Source organism: Canis lupus, chromosome 21 (assembly GCF_011100685.1).
Source record: "Canis lupus familiaris isolate Mischka breed German Shepherd chromosome 21, alternate assembly UU_Cfam_GSD_1.0, whole genome shotgun sequence".
In the NCBI taxonomy this organism is placed as follows: Eukaryota; Metazoa; Chordata; class Mammalia; order Carnivora; family Canidae; genus Canis; species Canis lupus.
Window position 1 is genome coordinate 42620214 of NC_049242.1, and position 20575 is coordinate 42640788.

The 20575-nt window shown below is 47.5% G+C and overlaps 1 protein-coding gene across 8 annotated transcripts in view; it reads left to right on the plus strand.

Moving 5' to 3' along the window:
* NAV2 (neuron navigator 2) overlaps nt 1-20575 on the plus strand; it is a 724081-nt gene that overhangs the window by 482654 nt on the left and 220852 nt on the right. For 6 of the 8 annotated variants that reach the window (XM_038569252.1, XM_038569245.1, XM_038569246.1 and 3 more), the window contains exons 5-6: nt 8656-8914; nt 13275-13343. In XM_038569252.1, the coding sequence (XP_038425180.1) occupies nt 8656-8914; nt 13275-13343 (328 nt within the window). The remainder of the gene's footprint in view (nt 1-8655; nt 8915-13274; nt 13344-20575) is intronic. The other 2 variants (XM_038569248.1, XM_038569250.1) reach the window with 1 other exon arrangement.

Sequence of the window (20575 nt, forward strand, 5' to 3'; positions counted from 1 at the left end):
GGCTGCACCAGCTTGCATTCCCACCAGCAGTGCAAAAGGGCTCTCCTTCCTCTACATCCTCACCAACATTGGTTGTTTCCTGAGTTGTTAATTTTAGTCACTCTGACTAGTGTGAGGTGGTATCTCGTTGTGGTTTTGGTTGGTATTTCCCTGATGCCGAGTGATGTGGAGCATTTTTTTTTATGTCTGTTTGGCCATGTGTATGTCTTCTCTGGAGTAGTGTCTGTTCATGTCTTCTGCCCATTTCTTGACTGGATTGTTTTTTTGGGTGTTGAGTTTGATCAGTCCTTTATAGATTTTGAATGCTAGCCCTTTATCTGATTAGACATTTGCAAATATATTCTCCCATTCTGTAGGTTGGTTGCCTTTTAGTTTTGGTCTTGTTTTTAAACTTCACTTTCAAATGCTGCTCAAAGAGCTCTTTTTCACCCATATGCCCCAGAGCAAATGGCTTTAGAAGATTGAAGGTGGTGGAGCTGGGTGGCTCAGTCGGTTAAGCATCCAACTCTGTCTCGGCTCAGGTCATGATCTCAAGGTCCTGGATCAAGCCTTGCATTTCTCTTCCCCGCCCCTTCCCAGCTCATGCATGCACCCATGCACTCTCTCTCTCTCTCTCTCCTCTCTTTTCCCCTCTTTCAAAAGAAAAATTGATTTAAAAAAATAGAAGGAAAAAAGGAAGGAGATTGAAGAGAGATGGGGCCTAATGACCTCTGCCCACCCCCCTCCCTTTGCCAGAGCCCCTAGGCCTGGGGCAGATACAGCAAGCATAATGCTACTGCTAGTGATGTTGCTGGCCTCTTAGGTGGCCAGAATGGCTGCTGTCCCCGAGCGGGAGTCTCTGCCTGCCCCACTGCCCATGGACTTCCTCCCATGATGCTCCCAGGACATTTGTAGTCTTTCGAGACATTGTCCAGCAATCCTGGCTCTCCCTCAGTGGGTAGCATTTATATCAGGCACTCCCTGACTCGGGGCCCTCGTGGTCCCCACGTAAGGTGGTCCTAGCAGACTTTCGTCTGCTCATCCCTGCATTATCCGCTACAGAACTGGCAGGAATGTGTGGGCTCCATCTTCTGTCACCTGGAAGCCCCCTCCACACAGCTTCTCTCCAGCTTGTCCCTCCCCGACATAGGTGGCCAAGAGGCAGACCTGCCAAGTCTGAGCTGAGTAGATATCCATCCAGGGCCTGGAATGCCAGCACCCGACTTGGAGTGATTCTCTTGGCGCCTCTACTCTTTTATCTTCGAGGAGCGCAAGGACTCCACCTTCTTTTCCTTGGTGAGGGGGCAAAATATGCAGACTCTGTGATCGTCAGACATGACCACGCTCCCTGCTCTGTGACACTTTTTCACCTGGATGTTCTGTGTTCTTTGTTTTCGTTGGTTTGTTGTTGTCTTTCATCCATTGAGGCATTTTATTTGCAAGTATGTATTACATCCCGAGAAAAGGAATCCCAGGATTTTCCCTCCTGTGTGTTTTCACCTTGCATCGTCATGGTCCGTGGTGCCAGCTGAGGTTGTCCGTACAATGAAACCAAACTGGTGGGACAGGAGCAGATTATCCTGCCATTTTTCTTAATCTTTGAGTTGTATATCCAGTCTGGGGCTGATCCCTCCATACTTGTTTAACCTGCCCATGAGGTTCACAACGATTTTCCCAGCTCTGTGTTCATCAGGGATTTCAAATTGCCGATGTAACTGTGCTTCATTGTCACATATAGAAACTGAAGGATAACTTTGGAGCATGGCTGAATAAGAGCCTGGTGTTTGCCTCTCTTTTCGGCCTTGTTAAAGCTCTTGGAGCATCTTTCAGGACGTTAATGTGGAGTTCATGGGAAATCACATTACAGTGGCACGGAAAGATGGCAGAAAGAGTCCTCTAGATCTTCTTACCTTGACTTTTTGGGGTAGGGGGTGATGATGGTGTTTGATATAGTAAGACTGGTTCTGGACTAGTGCAGTCTTGTGGGAAGGTGCCTGGCCCTGAGTTTTGTCAACTCCCAGAACTTACAGAGGAAAAGTACATAGAGACTTTTATACTCAAATAGGCTTTATTCACTTTATTCAATTTCAGGGTTACAAGAGCCCTCTCACTTGGCATACTGTTTAAATTGTAGGATAGGAGCCATTTTTGGAGAACCTAGCTCAGTGCCTGCCACCTAAGGGCTGTATGTGTTTTATATCTTATTTAATCCCCCCCTCAGCAACCTTTTAAAAATTTTTTTTTGTTTTTTTTGTTTGTTTTTTAATTAATTTATTCATGAGAGAGAGAGACATAGGCAAAGAGAGAACCAGGCTCCCCTTAGGGAGCCCAATGTGGGACTTGATGCCCGGACCCAGGATCACGCCCCGAGCCAAAGGCAGACAGACGCCCATCTGCTGAGCCACCCAGGTGTCCGTCCCCCCCCCCGCCCCAGCAACCTTTTGAGACCAGTATTCATATTATCCTCATCATACAGATGAGGAAACTAAGGCCCAGAGAGATTAAGTCCCACATGGGAGGTCTACAAGATCTGCTGTGGCTAAGCTACTCATGCCTGTTTCAGAGGCCTGGTATTTTCTGTCTCTCCCCACCGTTTACACTTCTAACCACCTGCCTAATTACTAGAAAAGCATTATTGTGTTTAAAGAAATAATGTAGTTTTAATGCTTTTTGTTTTCCTTTTGAAGATGATTGAGTGCCCCGAGGCTTCTCCTCTGATGAAAAACATCAGTGGTTGGAAAGCCCCACAGGTACTTGTCTGCCTTTTTCAATGACTAAAGCAGGGTTTGGAACCCCAGGAGGGTGTATGCACCTGTCTTTGAAACATTGCAGCAGATCGTGCCCTGCCCCAACCTGCCTGCCAGAGGACCACAGAGAGCCTTTGTTCCAGGGTAGAGGCTGCAGGCCCAGATGAGCCCCATGCAGACGCTACTGGTTTGGGGCACTTCCCCTGGACTAGGTCTTCCCGTCCCCTCTGTGTTCCAGAAGGTTGGACCTATCCATTGTCAAGTGAGCTTGGGCCTCACCCCAGCCTGGGTGATTTTCAAGGTCCCTTCAACCCCTCCCTGACACACTCCACCTGTCTCGACCATCTGTACACCTGTCCTGTGAGGAAGGATGGCCTGTATCCTTGGGAGTTCTGAGAACACCTAGCCCTGAGCCCATCCTCCTGTCATGGAGAAGTGCAAGTCTAGGGGGTGAGGCATATCCTATTTTAATTCAGCAAACATTTCCTGGGCACATCCTGTATACCAGGCATAGTATATCAGTCATGCAAAATTAGGTTTAATTTCAGTTAGTAAAAGAGCTGTACTAGTGGTATGTACGCAGTGGTGGCCAAAGAAAGGCAGTGACTGGCTTTGCCTGGGCAGTTGGGGGCTTTCTGGAGGCAGTGATGTTTCCCCTGGGTTTGACAGGGTAAATCAGGCATTCACCAAACAGGAAAGGGAGGCCGTGGGAAATCTAGACCAAAGACGAGGCATATAGATAATATGACAGGAGCAAAGACTATGTCTTTGTCAACCTTGAGGATTAGAGGGACAGAGGCAGGAAGAGCCTTCCAGGTGCCTCCAGGAAGGAATGAAGTTGGTTGCCGACTTGATGAGCTCAGACCTGGCTTGGCCAGAAACCTAGATGCTGAGCTTCTTCCCCTTTTATTCTAAGCCAGAGAGCAGACCATTAGAAGAAAAGCAGCAGGCGGATTGTTTCCATTTCCTCCTACCCACATCACCTCTTTGGCAGTGTGGACCTGATTCTGTTACCAAAAGGGGCCCTGTAGGCTCTCACACCCCTCATCTGTCCCATGTCCCCTGTGGGTACAGTCATTGACTGTTTTGATGAGCAGGACCTAGAAGGGCTGCAGGAATGGGGTGGGAAGTTATGTGGTGAATGTAGGTTATGTAGATGGCCCATCTGGAGGCACAGTGCTCTGGAATCCACAGTCCCGAGTCAGCTGGGTGAGCTGTATGGTGCCCTGGGCTAAGGGAACCGCCTAGGAATTCTGACTCTGCGGTCTGATCTGGGCTAGCCCTCCCTCTGTGCCTCACCCCCCGCCCCGTCCCTTCTTCCCTACGAAGCAGCTTTCTTTGCATTAGATTGTTCCAGTGTTTGTGCCTTTGTAAACCAGGCCTGAGGTTTCTCTGAAATAATGCTGAAAGAAAAGAACTGTTTTTCCTAACCTTCATGCCCAACATCCTGTACAGCATCTGTGCAGATTCATACCAGCCAGTGGGAGCAAAGAAATCAGAATCCAAGGGAATTAAGAGTCAAGGCAATACTGAATTCTTTTTTTTTCTTTTTTTTAAGATTTATTTATTTGAGAGGAAGGAGAGAGAGAGCGCGTGCATGAGAGAGAGAACAGGAGTAGGGAGGGGGCAGAGGGGTAAGGGGAGGAACAGACTCCCTGCTGAGCTGAGGACCCTGAGATCATGCCCTAAGCTGGAGGCAGATGCTTAACCAACTGAGCCATCCAGGTGCCCTGGCAATACTGAATTCTAATGGAAATTGAAAAATTGGCCTCGGTACTTTGTTCATTATTCATGGGTGTGGGCACAGGTAGAGAAGGGCAGTCCGGGTCTCCTGCAGGTTTAGGTGCCAGCTAGCTAGTGTCCATTCTAGCGAGGTCTATGTGTTTTCTTCATCTTCTTTGTCTAGAAATCAAGAGAGTGAGGATAGTTGATTAGACACTAAACGATGCTCTTTTTCCAAACCTTGGGAAATGTCATGAGGGTAACATTTTTGTGGGCTGATGGATTTTGTTTCTAGCCCGTTGGTGCCGCCGGCTTACCAAGCCTCATGGAACACAGACACATGCCACTTGGAAATGTGGAAAGAATACAGTTCTAGCTATTTTGGATACTGTCTGTTATGGACCACCCATGGCAGAAACTGTGTGGCTTCCAACCCCAAACAGAGCATCTGCCACTCTCTAGTTTCTGTGCTCTGAAAAGAAAATGAAGCAGCCCAGACCCCCGCCAACTGGTGGGTGGGTAAACAAGATGTGGTATATCCATACAATGGGCTGTTACTCAGCAATAGGGAGACACAGACGAATGATACATGCTCTAAAGTGGGTCAGCCTTAAAAACATGCTTAGTGAAAGAAGCTACATGCAAAAGGCCACATATTCCATGGCTCCACTTAGAGGAGGTGTCCAGCAGAGACAGACATTGTAGAAACAGAAAGCAGATTCAACATTGCCTGGGAACGGGTTTGGGGATGACTGCCAGTGAGCGTGAGGACTCTTTTTAGGGTGATGGAAATGGTGTAAGATTAGAATTTACTGAAAATCATTGTGCACTGAATTTTCTGGATGCAAATTACACTTGGGGAAAAGCTGTTTAAAAAAGAAATTTTGCGGATGGCGGGGGGCGGGGGCCGCCTGGGTAGTACAGTCAGTTTAGCATCTGACTCTTGATTGCAGCTCGGGTTGTGATCCCAGGGTCATGAGATCGATTCCCACGTCAGGCTCTGTGCTGGGTGTGGTGTCTGCTTGAGATTCTCTCTCCTTCTCCCTCTGCCCCTTGGCCCCCAGCCTGCTCACTCACGCATGCGCTCTCTCTCAAACACAAAAACCCAGAAGCTCACCATTGACATTTGTCTAATTTGAGATCATTTGTCATTCGTTTCCTTCTTGATGCCTGTGACTGGGGCAAAAGTGGGAAGGAGGATGGAGAATGGGAGCTTCTTAGGTTTCCTTTAGGTGCAGAGCCCTTGGTGGGAGGTCTGAGGAGGCTGGAGGGGGCGTGGCCATATTTTCTGAACCAAAATTGGAAGTAGAGTCAGGCAGTGTCCTGGGTGTTTTGCCCTCATTTTCTATTCAACCTTCACTGAATTCTCGTAACAAGCCTGTAGGGAAGCTGCAGTGGGGCATATGCCCATTTTAAGAAGGAAAACAGAGGCCTAGAGAGATGGAGTCTTCTGAAAACCCAGTCTATCCAGGACGAACTGTAGAGATTCAAACCCAGGTCTTTCTGGCTCAAAGAATCTGTGATCTTTATAATAAAAATACTACCTGCTTAAGAAGTATGTTTTTGAGAAGACTGTGCTCCTGGACAGAGAAAATGATGCCTTAGGGACCGATGCTGAGTCATGAACAGTAAGTGACTTAGCAACCACGGTGGGTAGAGCATATGACAAAGCTGTCTCTGTTTGCCCTGGCTTGGGCTGCCACGAGGTGCTGAAGCAGACATGCCTGCCTCTTGCTGTGGACAACCAGTCCGCCCTTGGGTATGCCAAATTTTTAGTTCCTCCCTTTTTTGTTTTTCTTACGTGGTTCCAAAAAAAAAAAAAAAAATGTAGCATGGAATGTGCCAACATTCCATAATAATAGAATACTTCGAGAAGACTAAAGAATACATATATGCCCACCAGCTAGCTTAATAAATAAAACCTCATTTGGTGTGCTTTTAAATTTGCCACACATGATGGGTATACAAGTAACCCGAGTTACACCGGGTTGGGAGACCCGGCTTGGAGCTGGACAAACCTAAGTTGAAATCCCAAATCCCAACTCCATCACGTACTCTCTTGGAGAGGTCATAAAACCATTCTGAGCTGCTGTTTTTCTTTAAAAGAGAGACATTAATACTCACTTCCAAAGTTGTAGGGACTGAATGAGATCATGCTCATTAAGAGCTTAACCTGATACATACTAATTAGTAGTAGTCCCTGTTCTTGTAAACCATATAACCCGATAGCTATAAAAGGCACGAAAAAATAAATCTTACATAGATTTCACCAGTCCACATGATTAGCTCTACTTTCTCCCTCCGGTGAAGTCAATTTTGAGGGGGCGTGGTTTCCCGAGTTCCTTAACAGGTGCCCAGCATGCCAGCTTTTGATTCTGTCCCAAATGCCTGCGGGGCCCAGCTGGGTGACCACGGGTGCGTCCCTTCACGCTCCAGAGCCAGCTGACACTCCTCCATCCCAACCTTACAATCTGTGACTCTGATGTGCCTGTAAGAACATTTAGAAGCAGAAATGGAACAAAACCACAGGAGTGCGTGTGCTGCCCTTTTGGTTTCCGTAGGATGGAGAAGGAAGCAGAGATGCAGGGCTAGAGCCAGAAACGGGGGGCCTCAGCCAGCTCTGGGCGGCTTTCTTTGCTCCTCGTGTTGCCCAGAATGGTTTATAAGCATCTTCCTTTGTCTGGGCCTGTCCTCGTTTACACCTGTCCACCTGGCATCATTAAAAGCTCCCCGCTTTCACGCTCAGAAGTATCACGGTTTGCAAGAGAAGTCCTACGCTGACCACAATAAAAACTGTTTCTAAGGCACGAACCTGGACCTGTATGGGAATCTCCTACAGGATTCTGGGGGCTACGGTGATGAATAGCCGAGCCTGGGGAGTACAGCCCCATTCACGCTGTGCTTTCACAGGTATGCTTTTACTGGACCAGCAGAAACAACCTTGTGTGATGGGGAAACTGAGTCAATATTGCCAGCGAGGCCCGGAGAGATCAAGTGACTTGCCTGGAGTTGCACAGCTAGCACCTGCCGGAGTACAGACAGGAACCCCTGTCTGTATTGTCATCTCCGTTTCTTCAGGGCTGGCAGTCACTCAGCCCGGCCTTGTCAGATCACGCCCAGGACACTGGCAGGCGTTCAGGGAATGGGGCTTGTCTCTGAAAGGACCCCATTCATAGCCTCTGCGCTGCGACTGGTCCTGGAGGAAGCTCTGGCTCCTCTATGAGCAGTCTCTTCCCGGCCCGGGGCTAACCTGGACGTGGACGTTCTCCACACAGGAGATGCTCCCCTTGCCAGTTCAGAGAAGGAAATCCAGCCTCAGGTGGAAGCAAAGCAGAGGGAGCCCCCAAAATTCCATCTTCCTGTCCTTCAAGCTGGGTGGCCGTAGTACTTCACCCTTGGGGTCAGCGCAGGCCCAGGCCTTCGCGTCTGGTGTTGAGAACATACAAGGAAGGATTCCCCAGGGAGAAACACCCTCGATCCATAGCCTCGGCCTATGCATCAATATTTTATTCTTTCTCTGCAGCTTTTTATGCATGCCTCGAGGCAAATGCATTTTATTTTATTTTTTATTTTTATTTTTTGGCAAATGCATTTTAACGTCTAAGAGATTGTTTTGAATCTCTCAACTCTGTTCGCATTTTTTTTTTAATACAGAATTTTTGTGTGAGTTCTTTATGAAAGCGAGTCCTATGGCTTGTCCCCACACCCATCCCAAATTAAAGTTAGTGATTTAGTAGGCAAGGGAGACACAGAGCCATGTGTTTGAGGGAAGGCTGGTGGGATAGAGCAAGGTGAGGACTTGGGAGTGGGGTGGGGGCCACTTGGCATGCACGAAGTGGCTGGAAGCGGAGAGCGGGGTTTCCCCCCCGGCGCCCGAGAGCACCTCTGTCCCGGATTGGCTGCTCTGCCTGAGGACAAGCACGGTCTTGCTCAGGAGCCTGACTTTTTCTGGTTGTGTCCTTGCTGAGAATTTCCTCCCGGCACTTGCCAGACATCCAGTCGCAACTTGCCTCACGGATCCGCTCGCATCCCCACGGGGGAGGATCAGCTCGCTTCTCTGCGGCTGAGGCCTGACTTTAATTGACGGTGTGATTCCAACCACGTGTTGGGGAAGTCTGGCCTGTCCTAGAGAAATGAAGCTCCTGAGCAAGAAAGGGCTCCCAAGGCGGGCCTCCTCCTCTAAAAGAATCTCTTTATTGTCTTGCAGAAATCAGGAATGGTAACCTCAAGGCCATCCTAGGCCTCTTCTTCAGCCTCTCCCGCTACAAGCAGCAGCAGCAGCAGCCCCAGAAGCAGCACCTTTCTGCACCGCCGCCGCCTGCCGTGGCCCAGGCGGCCGGGGCGCCCCCCCAGTGCCAGGCTGGCACTCCTCAGCAACAGGTGCCAGCCACTCCCCAAGCCCCGGGCCAGCCTCTCCAGCCGGCGCCGCATCAGCAGTCAAAAGCACAAGCTGAAATGCAGTCCAGGTGGGGACTCCTTGCCGAGTGATAATCCTGTGTTTCGTGGGGCATCCTCCACACGGGCCAAACGGTAGCCTGGGCCGAGCGTGTTGTCGCTTGGGCCTCTTCAGTGCGAGAACCACTGCTAGTGGGGGATTAGCATGACCTTGAAGTGGATGCAGAGGGGCTGCCTCCTGTGCCTGGCGGAGATGTGTACTTTTATGGGTCATGATGGCCAGCAGCCAAAGCTAATTAGCTGCTCTTGCCTTAGCGCTGGCCTATTATGCACATGCTCCTTTGCCATAAACAGCCCCAAAAATAGACCCCAGACTTGTTTGGCATGTTTGCCTAGGAGCTGAGTGTTCAGTGTTATATGTGTGAGTCATTTTACTTACTGTAGGCTAAAGTTATGCTGTAGATGCCTCTGCTTTAGCAGAAGAGAAATATCCAGAGTGCAGAAGAAAGATGGGAAATCCTTAGCAAGGAAGGGGGCGGCCACTTTCCCTGAGGGGACCACAGGCTAGGTTTTGTTAACCTTGGGGAGTTGGTAGCGGCCCCAGCCGTGGTCCTCTGTTGTGTGGGATTAGGGCTTAGATCTTGCTGATGCTCCCAGAGGGACTGATGGTGCCAGTGGGAATGATGGCCCCATCATGGCCATAGAATGATGTGCACTCAGAGCTCCAGGGCAGTTACCATCTACTGTGTCACTATGGGAGTAGTTGGCATTCTTAAACGACTCTGCAGAAGATCACCTTGTAAAACATTAATTTTAATGGCAAAGAGAGGGAAAGGGAAGGGGATTAGGAGCTAGGAAGTTTTTGACTCATGGTAAAATTCTAGAGAAAAGTCCACAATAATTGTTGCTTAAAGCTATAAACCCTTAATTATCAAATCCTCTGAATGTCACTAATTAAATTGCTAGATTTCATTTAATGTTTGCCAAAGAGTAATGGCTTTTCTGGTTCCCCAAAAGCATCAGCATTAATAATCATAGGGCTGGGCTTCTCGCTCACGTTCATGCCTTCAGCAGCCCGGTGTAGTTGGACAAAGCACAAATCAATCCAGACACAACAGGTGCCTTATAGACGGTTACAGCTTTTTCCTTCCCATGAGAAGTGCTACTTCCCGTTTGTGATGGTGTTAAAATCCTGCAGTGATGGATGTGCTGTAAATCAGATCCCTAATTAATTATCTAATTATATCCAACTTACATTATGGAAATATGTAGGCTAGCCGAAATGCCCGGACTAGTAATGGGGAACAGGCAGCGAGCTTCTGTACCCTGACCTGAAGAACCACCTGAGTGAGAGCCATCCTCTGATCGGAGGTCCCTGGCAGCCCTGGATGATTGAATGACCAGGATATCATTTCCTACTGTATTCTATAGAGAGCTTATTTCCTGGATGGTAACTGGCAAGGGAAGGGTTCTATAGTGGGGAAAGTTGGTAAATCTGGGTTGAGTTGTTAAAACTGTTCTTACTCATCCTCGAATCTGCCAAAATGTAGTTATGTAGCTTGAATGCCTTCCATGTGCCAGGCACTGTTCTAGGCACTTGGAGTTCACAGATGAATGAGACCCCCAGTGTGCTCATTCTTTGCATTTTCCTGGAGGAGGCAGGCAAGTAGGAAGATAACGCTCAGAGTACAATAAGATGAGGGGATTCAGAAGGGTTAGGTTGATAGGTTGGGTTGATAAGAAATTCTCTCTGGGGACAGGACACCAGAGTGGAGAGAGGAAGGACATGGAGCAGGCCGGGCAAAGTTTAGGCGTAGAATAGATCAGCCAGTGAGAGCAGCTGGTACAAAGGTCCTGTGGTGTAAGAGTAAGCCTGGCAGGTTGGAGGACCAGAAAGAGGGCTGGTGTGGCTGGAGCTCAGTGGGTGAGGGGAGTTGGAAAATGATAAAGTAAGGTACCTGTAAGCAAAGCCTCCGTTTACATGCAAGACAGTATGACCGGTGGTCCCTGGGGTTGCATGGTCCTGCGGCCCTGAGGTCCAGTCACAGAGCACTAGCTAAACTGGGTAAAGAGTTTGCATTTCATTTTATAGGTAACAGGAAGCCACTGGGGGGGAGGGGGGTCTTCTTGATCAAGAGAGAAACTTGATTTGATTTAGTTTAAAAAAAAAATCTTGGCTTCTCTGGGGTGGTAGAGATGAAAGGCAGGACCCCAGGTAAGAGGCGTTTGGAGTCCTCCAGGTGACAGTGGCTTGGACCAAGGTAGAGCAGACCTGTTGATGGGCCACTTTACACGCCAACAGGACTATGAATAGATGGACTATCTGGAGTGAGGGAGAGAATTCCAGATAAAGTTCAGATTTCTGGCCTGAGCAGTGGTAAATGGTGCCAGTCGTTGAGATGAGGGCACCTGGGAGAGGAACACGGGTGCATGGAGTCTTCTGAAGAGGACGCAGAAAGCATTCCTCAAACTTCGCCACAGAACTTCCTTCGTAGAGCATCTCACTGCACATAGGATTGCAAGGAACATGTGTTGAGCAACCCTGGGCTTGTGTCACTAAGCTATGCTAGCCCGAGGCACCCATTTCCATGGAAGGCGTTTGTTTTCTTACAAGAACCAGATGTTCCAGTCAGGACACCCATCTCCCAGTAAGGAAAAACATCCTACTATTAATAAATGCTTTACCTAAAGAAGAGCCAAACTTACTTGAGCCAGGTTTTTATAACCATTTATTCCAGAGAGATTCCTGCCATCAAGGCCCCCTGACTCTGTGCTGCGGTGCCATGGAGTGGCCTTTGGAGTTGCTCTATGTCCTCTCTTGTCCTTTATCTGGCCCAGATTGGGTTACTTCTGCAGATGACTGGTTTCACACATTTTATACTGATTCTTTCTAATTCTATTTCCAGAAGGCAATCTTATTCTCAAAGTTTTAGGGATCTGCTATCCCATGCTTACACTCTGGCTGTAAATATAAGTCTAGTTAAAATGGCATCACTGGCTTAGTCCCATTGTATTTCTACCCCGCATTTTGGCTTTGATAACCAGAGTCCCAAGGGTCATGGCTTGGACCTTGATCATCAGTGTTGAGTGTTGACGCAAGCCAAGCCCTGGATGCTGGGTATCTTAGTCCTCTGTTACAACTTTGCCAGATACAGAAATGCCTGAACACTGTACCTGTTGGGGTAGGAAACACTAAAACCTGGCAGCTTTTCCATGAAATTTGTTAAGAAAGGAGTCATGGAAGCTGGCAAAGGAAATTTGCGCAGCCGGCATGAGTTAATCAGAGCGACTCCTCCATGATGGCCCAGTGGAGACTCACGTTTACCTCTTCACTTCAGCTCTTATTAATTTCTGTGAGGCTAAGAACTGGCTCCATATTTTGCCTCATGAAATCCCTCACCAGTGCAGAGTCCAGGAGAGGAGCACAGTCCCCAAGACTCCCTTTCTTCTCCATCTGTGTCTACCTTACATACTATCAATATTTGGCTGTTGAGGAAAAATTCAGACAATTGCTTCATTTTTTTTCTTCTGCGTTCTCTCCTGTCTCCTCCTTCACTTCCAGCATTGTCTTTCCCACCTCAGATCACTGCATAGGGTTCCAAACAACGCATGTTGAGAAACACATGTTGGCACAGGATCAACAGGGTGTAGGGTGTATGGATACGAGAAAGGTAAATAGTTCTACCTTTTTATAAGGCAGTAAACAAGTTTACCTTTCAATTAAGCCCAATCAAGATTCTTCACATGTACAAATTTTTCATCCAAAACCTAGAATTTAGGAAGTTCAGAAGACTTTAATTGAACATTTCTTTAAAAAAAAAAAAAAGGTTAATTTATTTGAGAGAGAGCAAGAAAGAGAGCAAGCTCAGGGGCTGGGGGGAAGGGATGGAAAGAGAGGGAGAGAGAGAGAATCTTAAGCAGACTCTGAGCGGAGCATGGACCCTGATGTGAGTCTTGATCCCACCATCCTGAGATCACAACTTGAGCCGAACCAAGAGTCAGATGCTTAACTGACTGCCACCCAGGTGCCCCTTAAATGAGCATCTCTATACCATTGAGAGCAAGTATTCCCAACACCAGCGAAACTTGCCAACCTCTATACCCTTGTTTTGGGTCAGCATTTTATGGCACCTTTCTCTGAAAAGCACCCTAGTAGAATAAGCAAATAGAAGTATCTAGATACTCTTAGGTGATTAAAAAAAAATAATGAAAGTTCTTAGATAATCTTGATAGCAATTTCTTTGTATTGGAATTTTGTCATGTCAGAAAAGTTAGACCTGGAAGGAAGACTGTGTATTGTAGGAAATGTGGGCAGAGGGCCAACCAGGCGCATCCCCCTTGTCATAGACGCCTGTTAGTCATGCGTGCATCTAACATATCTTCTCTCCCCTCACTCATCTCTTCCACTTTTTTTTCTTTCCCGTCATGCAGTGCATCATCCAAGGACTCATCTCAAAGCAAAATCATCCGCTTCACTCTGGGTCAGAAAAAGATCTCTAGGTTAGACTTTTCTCTGTGTCCTGCAAAGCATGGTTTCAACCCAACTCATTGATCCCTCTGTCCTGGCTAAGTTTCCTTTGGGTCCCTTTCCTCATTTCATGTTTGCAGTTTGAGAAAACCAAACATGCTTTGGCTAATGATCCAATGTTGGAGAGTTTTGAGAGTGTGGGGAGGAGGGGGAGGAGCTTCACTGAAAAGGAGTGTTTATGTGTGTGTCAGAGTGTACGTGACATGAGGGTGTACATACTGCTTCTGCATTTCACTGATTTGGGTTTTGGTTGCTCGGCCATCAGAATCCTGTTTTGATTTAGGGAGAGGTAAGTTTCTAGGTAGATTTTGTAGTGGTTTTATGATGAGTTTGGCTCCCTGCTCTGGCCTGGCCCTGATCCTCCCGCCTCACCTGCATCTCCTTGTGTGTGTGTGTGTGTGTGTGTGTGTGTGTGTGGTGCTTCTTATTGTTGCTGTTATTGCTAAAATTACTAATGTGGGATTAGTTTTCTTTTGAATGATAAAGACCTAAAGCATGAATCCAATTGGTCCGAGGAGACAAAGCAGCAAGGCAGCTATGTCTCATTTTCGTTTCTGGATGCTTTTTTGTACCTTGGAGAGATTGCCTCGGTTACCTAAAAATACAAATTAGCCTTGCTCACTAACTTGACATAGAGTTTGGCATCTACTGCCTCCTATGAGAACCCATTCCAGGGTATGGAAAATGCCAGTCATATCTTTGGGATCTACTGTTACTGTGAAAGTGGCAATAGCTAATATTCACTGAATGCTCATAATGTACCAATTGGAATGCATTATCCTAATTTAATCCTCCCGGCAGTCTTCATGCAGCAGGTGACCTCATTACCCCCATTTTACAGATGAGAGAACTAAAATCCAGGAAGTTAGGTAAGTTACCCAAAAAAGTGGGGGGAAAAAAATCAGGATTTGAGCCCAGGTGATCTGACTCCAGGCCCCTCACCTTAACAGCTGTGTTACTCTCCTCTTCCTTCCCCTTGAAATCTCGTCCTTATGGGATTGTTGAGGCTGCTTTTAAAACTCTTAGATTTCAGCCCTTACTCTCAGTCTTTTGCCTCACCCTGCCCTGTGCACCATCCCAGCACCCCAGAACCTGATGCTGGGGTGGAATCTCTTCATTTTCATTGAATTCTAACGGGATACCCACACTACATTTGTATCTGTATCCGTGTGACGAAAATCCATACTGCATGTCTGCCTGTTGCCCTACGCTGTCAAGCTCTAGGTGCCTTTGCTAGCCAGTGTTCCCTTTTTCTTTTCTAAAAGGCTACACATAGACCCAACTCGGAGTCTACCTGGCTGATGGGGAGAAGGCACAGGGCAGTTGCTTCTCTGTAGAACAAGTCCATATGTTGCCCAGACTTGATTTTGGGGAACAGGAGGGCACCCACGTGTATCAGCGGTTCTCAGAATCCTGTGTCTTTGTCGGTTTGGGCTGCTAGAACAGATCACCATAAACGGAGTGATTTAAACCACAGAAATGTTTTCCTTATGGTTCTGGAAGCTGGGAAGTCTGAGATGCCAGCACAGTGGGGTTCTAAGGAGAGCCCTGTTCCTGGTTTCCAGATGGCCGTGTTCCTGCTATGTCCTCCCATGGCAAGCAGCGAGAGAGGAAGCAAGCCCTCTCCATTTTCTTCTTATGAGGCACTAATCCCATTATGAGATCTTTAACCTCATGACCTAAGTGCCTCCCATAAGCCCCATTTCCAGATACTGTCCCTAGGGATTAGGGTTATGACACCTGAATAGGGGCAGGGGCAGGTGGGACATAAATACACAATTCATAACACTATGCGAGAGAGCACCTGCTTCCCCTGAAAAATAACATGGGGTCCGACTTGGATACTCACTGCAGGGCACACGGGGTTCCCAGATCTTCCAATGTTGTGCAGATTTAGGTGTCAACCTAAATAAGGAGGTAAATGGAGGTGAGCTCAAATTGCCAGACTCAAATTGAGTTTATTTGGAAATAGCAGAGGAAGTGCAGTTTGAGAAATGCATGCCAGAGCAAGAAACAAGTGAGTCTTTTGAGGGCTTGGGGTGTGCTGTATTGATGCACCTGGAGTGCAAGAGGGGCAAGTGCCCCCAGAGTCCAAGCAGTAAGTTCTTCAGTTTGAGGCTGGAGAGGGATTCTTGGCAGATATTCACTGGTCAGGAGATAAGTTTCTTTTTTTTTTTTTTTTTTTTTTTTGATAAGTTTCTATATTCTGTAAGTCAGACATTTATGGGAAATCAGACTCTCCGTTCTTAAGTGCTGTTCTTCTGAGGACACGGGCATGAGATCCTCCATTTCCTCCTCTCCAGGTCTGTTGTAGATTGAAATTCTTTCACAGATGAAAGGAAAGGAGGGGAGTAAGCTTGGAGGGAACCCGAAATCCAGCGTTTGTTCCCACGATGTGCTTGGTTCTAGAAGATAAAGCAAACAGGAGCTAGCTGGGAAAATATCTACTTGGAGGCCCATGCCCATCCCGAGCGCGGTTTGTTATCAGTCCCCGATGATGGAAGGAGGCTGTGGCTGGGAGGCAGTGGGAAGAAAGGAAGGGCTGGAGGGTGAGGCCATGTCTGCCCCTGGCCCCCAGGGTGTGCCGGGTACAGAATTCCAAGCTGATTGAAAGTCAAGGTCTGGCTTCCGTTCAGGGCCACATCTCTCACCTCGAGTTTCTTTTGGATACATTTTTGTCTCTGCTGAGGCCAGTGAAAAGGATGTTCTTTGTTTCATTATTTGCCTAATGCTCCTCCTTGTGGTCCCTAACCCCCCTGCATTTCCCACCCCCAGCCTTGAGCACAATTCTGATAAGCATTTTAGCTGATCCAGGCATCACCAGATGTAGCAGTAAAGTTAGCTGCCAAAAGAAATAGCCTTACCCCTGCTGACGGAGCCAGACACCCCTCCCAGAGCCCTGGAAATAGGTCTTTTACTCAACTGCAAACCTTGAACATCGGCCAGAGTCAAACACCTTGATAGGTACCAGGGATGTCGAACAGGGTGGGAAGCCTCACTCGTGAGTCTGGATGCAGAGAAGAGGCTTAGAGAGGGAAGCAGCACAGGGACGAAGGATTTCCATGAATTTCTGCCTCTGACTACAATGATCGTCCCTTGGCAACCCCGGTAGGCCCCGGGTATGTAGGCGTGCTCCATCTGCGGAGGCAAGGAAGCACGGCGGCTCTGAGTGCAGCTGGTCAAACCTAGTGAAAGCCCATGTTTACCACTTAACCATGTCACCTGGGCAGATTATTCTCTAGAAGCCTGTGTTTCCTCACTGGCAAAATGGGGTAGCACTGCCTCATTCCCAGTGTTATGTGGGTCAAATAAAGTCATTTCCAGTCCTTTAATATCTGGTCTATAATGAGTGCACCGTAACCAGCCTATACAGTGATGTTGGTGTTGGGGGTTGATCTGGGCCAGCTAGGGCCACCAGGCCAGCACTCGCAAAGCCCGACGGAGTTGATCTACACGACCATCTTGTGGAGGGGAAGCGGTAGGGCTAATACTTCTATTCTCTTTGTCCAGCTGCTGGAAAGCAGAGGCCATGGAGGTGAGAGGTGTGAGAGACTTAGCATTTAATGATCTCTGGCTAAAAGCCTCTCCGATCACAACACCTGCCATCTGAGGTCCCAAGCATGTGCACACAGCTGTCATCCTTCCTGGAAGGGTCATCTTCTCCCCACCTTTGAAGTGGCTTTGCCGGGGGGAGGGGGGGGGCGGGGAAGGGGGGGAGGGTGGCAGGGAATACTGCTTTCTTCCCATCAGCACGCAGAGCGCTTGGAGCCGGGATGTGCTCACGGGTTATATGCCAGGAAGGAATGACAGTTTACCACCCTGCCTGCTTGGCTCTGCGCGTGGTGAAGACATTGACCAATGGCTCCAACAGCAGGAGAAGTTCTTGTCTACCTCTTTTTTTACACCACTTCCTTTAAACTTATTTAAAAAAACAAAAAAAGGCAACGTGTGTGTTTCAAAGAACCCATCTGTGCCCTCTGTCCTTTTGTAACTCTGTTTTGGAACCTGGCACGATCTCAAGAAGTAGAGTTGTTCTTGCAGAGGAGTCCTTGGAACTTTCTGGCACCATAAATGACCCAGTGTTGACTTGATGTGCGCCCCTCTCCCTGCTTTTCTTCAGTGAGGCAGGCACCTTGGGCAGCATCTGTCGTGGTACCCATGGCTGTTCCACGTGAGCAAGACCCCATTCATTCTTCTGTGGAGAGGGATGCTGATGTTCAGGCAGTGACTGTTTCCAGACTGGGACTTGATAGAAGTTCTTGTGATGCACGACGATGTTAATAGTAATGAGAATGTGAGCTGGAGGCCGAGGGTCTGTGTTGCTGTGAACTAGAGGATACTCTGCTTTTCCACTCTAGCCCTGCTCTCAGCCTCCCTAAAGAATGCCTCATAGCTGGAGGGCAGGACAAAGTCCAGATTCATACTGTGGCATCCGAGGCCCTCTCTACTCTGGCCCTGCCTGATTCTCCAGCTCTATTTCCTCCCAGCCTGTCCCCCACTCCTCCGCACACACCAGCCCTTCCTCCCTTCCTCTGCAAAAGACCTCTCCCTCTCACCATGACTCCATACTCTCTTACCCTCCACTCACATTTCCGTTCCACGTGCTACATCTTGCTCTGGGATCGTCACATCTATTTGGAACCCTCCCTGACCATCCTGTCAACCTCTAAGGTTATCATTTTCCTTCTTTCAAGGACTTCTGGCCTTTGCATATTTTTTTTTTTATCAATATGTGTATAATTTAAGTGTCATCTGAAATAAATCCGCCCCTAAAGATCTAGATGAGATTGAATTAGAGCCCTGTCTTAGTCTGTTAGGGCTGCCATAGTAAAATACCACAAACTCAATGGCTGGTAAACAGCAGACCTTTATTGCTCACATTTCTTGAAGCTAGAAGTCCAAGATCGGGATGCCAGCCTTGTTGGGTTCTCGTGAGCACTGCCTTCTAGGCTGCTGATGGCTTTCTCACTCTGTCCTCACATGGTGGCAGGGGCCAGCTAGCATTCTACATCGTCTTTTATTAGGACATTAATGTCATTCATGAGGGTTCTGTGTAATGGCCTAATCACCCCCCAAAGGCCCCACCTCCTAATGCCATCATACCGAGCAATTGGATTCCCACATATGAATTTGAGGTGGGGTCAGAAACATTCACACCATAGAAAACTCTTTAATTTGCAGAAAGTCCAGTGCCTTCCCCATGGTTGCTCATGTACCTTAGGTCCTCAGGGTCACCTTTGTCTTTGAAATACTACATTTGAAATCTTCTAATTCGCTTTGAATTAATTCAGGTGAACTGATTATCCCAAAGAATGTTTGGGTTCCCTCACGGGTAGATCCAAACAAGCCTTTTTCCTTACTTCCTACCCACCACATATTCATTCATGTCCTTTGTATGTGAGGTAGACTTTGCTGAAAATTTCAGAGGGATAGAGGAGGGCTGGCTTTGGAGCAAGCAACTATTCAAGCTCATTCACAACAAAACCCAAGTTTTAAGGCCTTGAGTTGTCCTAGACACCCTCTGAAACTTGAAGGCAATTATTTGGTCTCCACCTAGTCTTCCCATTTGGTCAAGTTGAAGGAGCAGTCCTGACTAGGGTGTTAACAGTGATGGGGGTAGAAGGTGACATGAATTGCCTTGAGCTTTGGGGTGGCTTTTGGTGCCTAAATATGTGCCAACCATTTTTTTTTCATGTCAGCTGCCCTCAAGGCCTTCAAGAATTCCTTCTCCATTTCTTCTAAATTTCTTAGAAAGACACAACCCTGTAGCCACTTGAAGGCTATGCCACTTCCTCTAGATCCTGACTTAGTGCAGAGAATCTGATGATGACCACCCATAGGAAACCAGAATTGTCTTAGTTGCTCCAAGAACAGGAATGTTTCACTGTGGGGATCGGAGCCTACAGATGGCTCCGAGGTACCCTCAGTATAAGGTCTCAGTCACAGATACTTGGATGAAGCTATTTCTCTTCTGGAATGTTTCTTAGGGAAATGAGGACCATCTGCCAAAGCCTGGCTTGCCTCTTTGAAAATGTAGATCTCAGACTCTTCTGTGTTGATTTTTGTCTGTTCTCTTCTGATAATTTCATCTAGATTCATTGATTTGCTTTATTATTTGATTCCTTTTTGTACCAAAGCATGTTTCCTTTATTATAATGCCAAATTCATTTATGAATTTATGCTCAGCAGAGAGGATAGGAAGGGGAATTAACATGCATTGAGTTCATACAATAGGCCAGACATTAAGCCCCATTCCAAACAAATAACTGTCCTATTGGAGAGTTTATTATTATTCCAAAGTTAACTGATCTGGAACATGAATCTTAGCTCATAATACTGGTCCAGTGTCATGTGTATGGAAAAGGCCATATTTTATCCATTATCCCACACTGCCTCACAGAGGACTAGATTTGCCTACCCAGTTCAAGATTGTACTCATCCCATCCCATGCTTTGATCATCTTTCTGTAAAGGCCCTGACTGCCCTGAAAAATCTGTGGTCCATCCCTGGGTCAGGGCAGTGGAGGCTCCTCAGCATCTCTGGAAGGAATGTATGTTTTTTCTTCTTGTTGCTTTTTGCTTCCCTCCTCCTTACAAAATTCCCTACCGAAGTAGAATGCTGTGGCCTTTTACCCTATACCACTTTACACCATTGCTGTGACATCATCTTGGAATAAGACTCCTGTAAACTATAGCTGGGTTAAAGGAGTCCGGCCCAAAGGACCCCATGTCTGCACCTGCAGAAGCTCTACCATTGGCTGTGCATACTCTGCTAAAACTGACTTTGGAGGACATACTAGATGCTGTTTGTTTGCAAAGCAGAACCAAGAGGTACCACATCCCATTGCTGGACCTGCATATTCAGTTGTGGTGACCGTGTCTGATACCCATATATAGACCCTGGCACTTCTGGTTTTATACCCTACTCTGTGTCTGTCCTTGTGGGGTGAATATTTTCTCCAAACAAGATGGGGTAAATTAACAAGGGACAAATCCTCCTAGTGCACTGGGAAGTGTACTACCCTCTGTCACCTTGGTGGGGGAGAACTCAACCCCTTCCTTCTCTCCTAGTTCCTACTCAGGGAATTGGGCCACCTTCTTCTTAGCTGTATAAATTTTACAGTCCTCTCACACCAGCTCATGTTCTGTTTACTCTACAACCATCTTTCTTGCTCAGCCAGCAAGAAAAAGTTTAAAGTGATTGC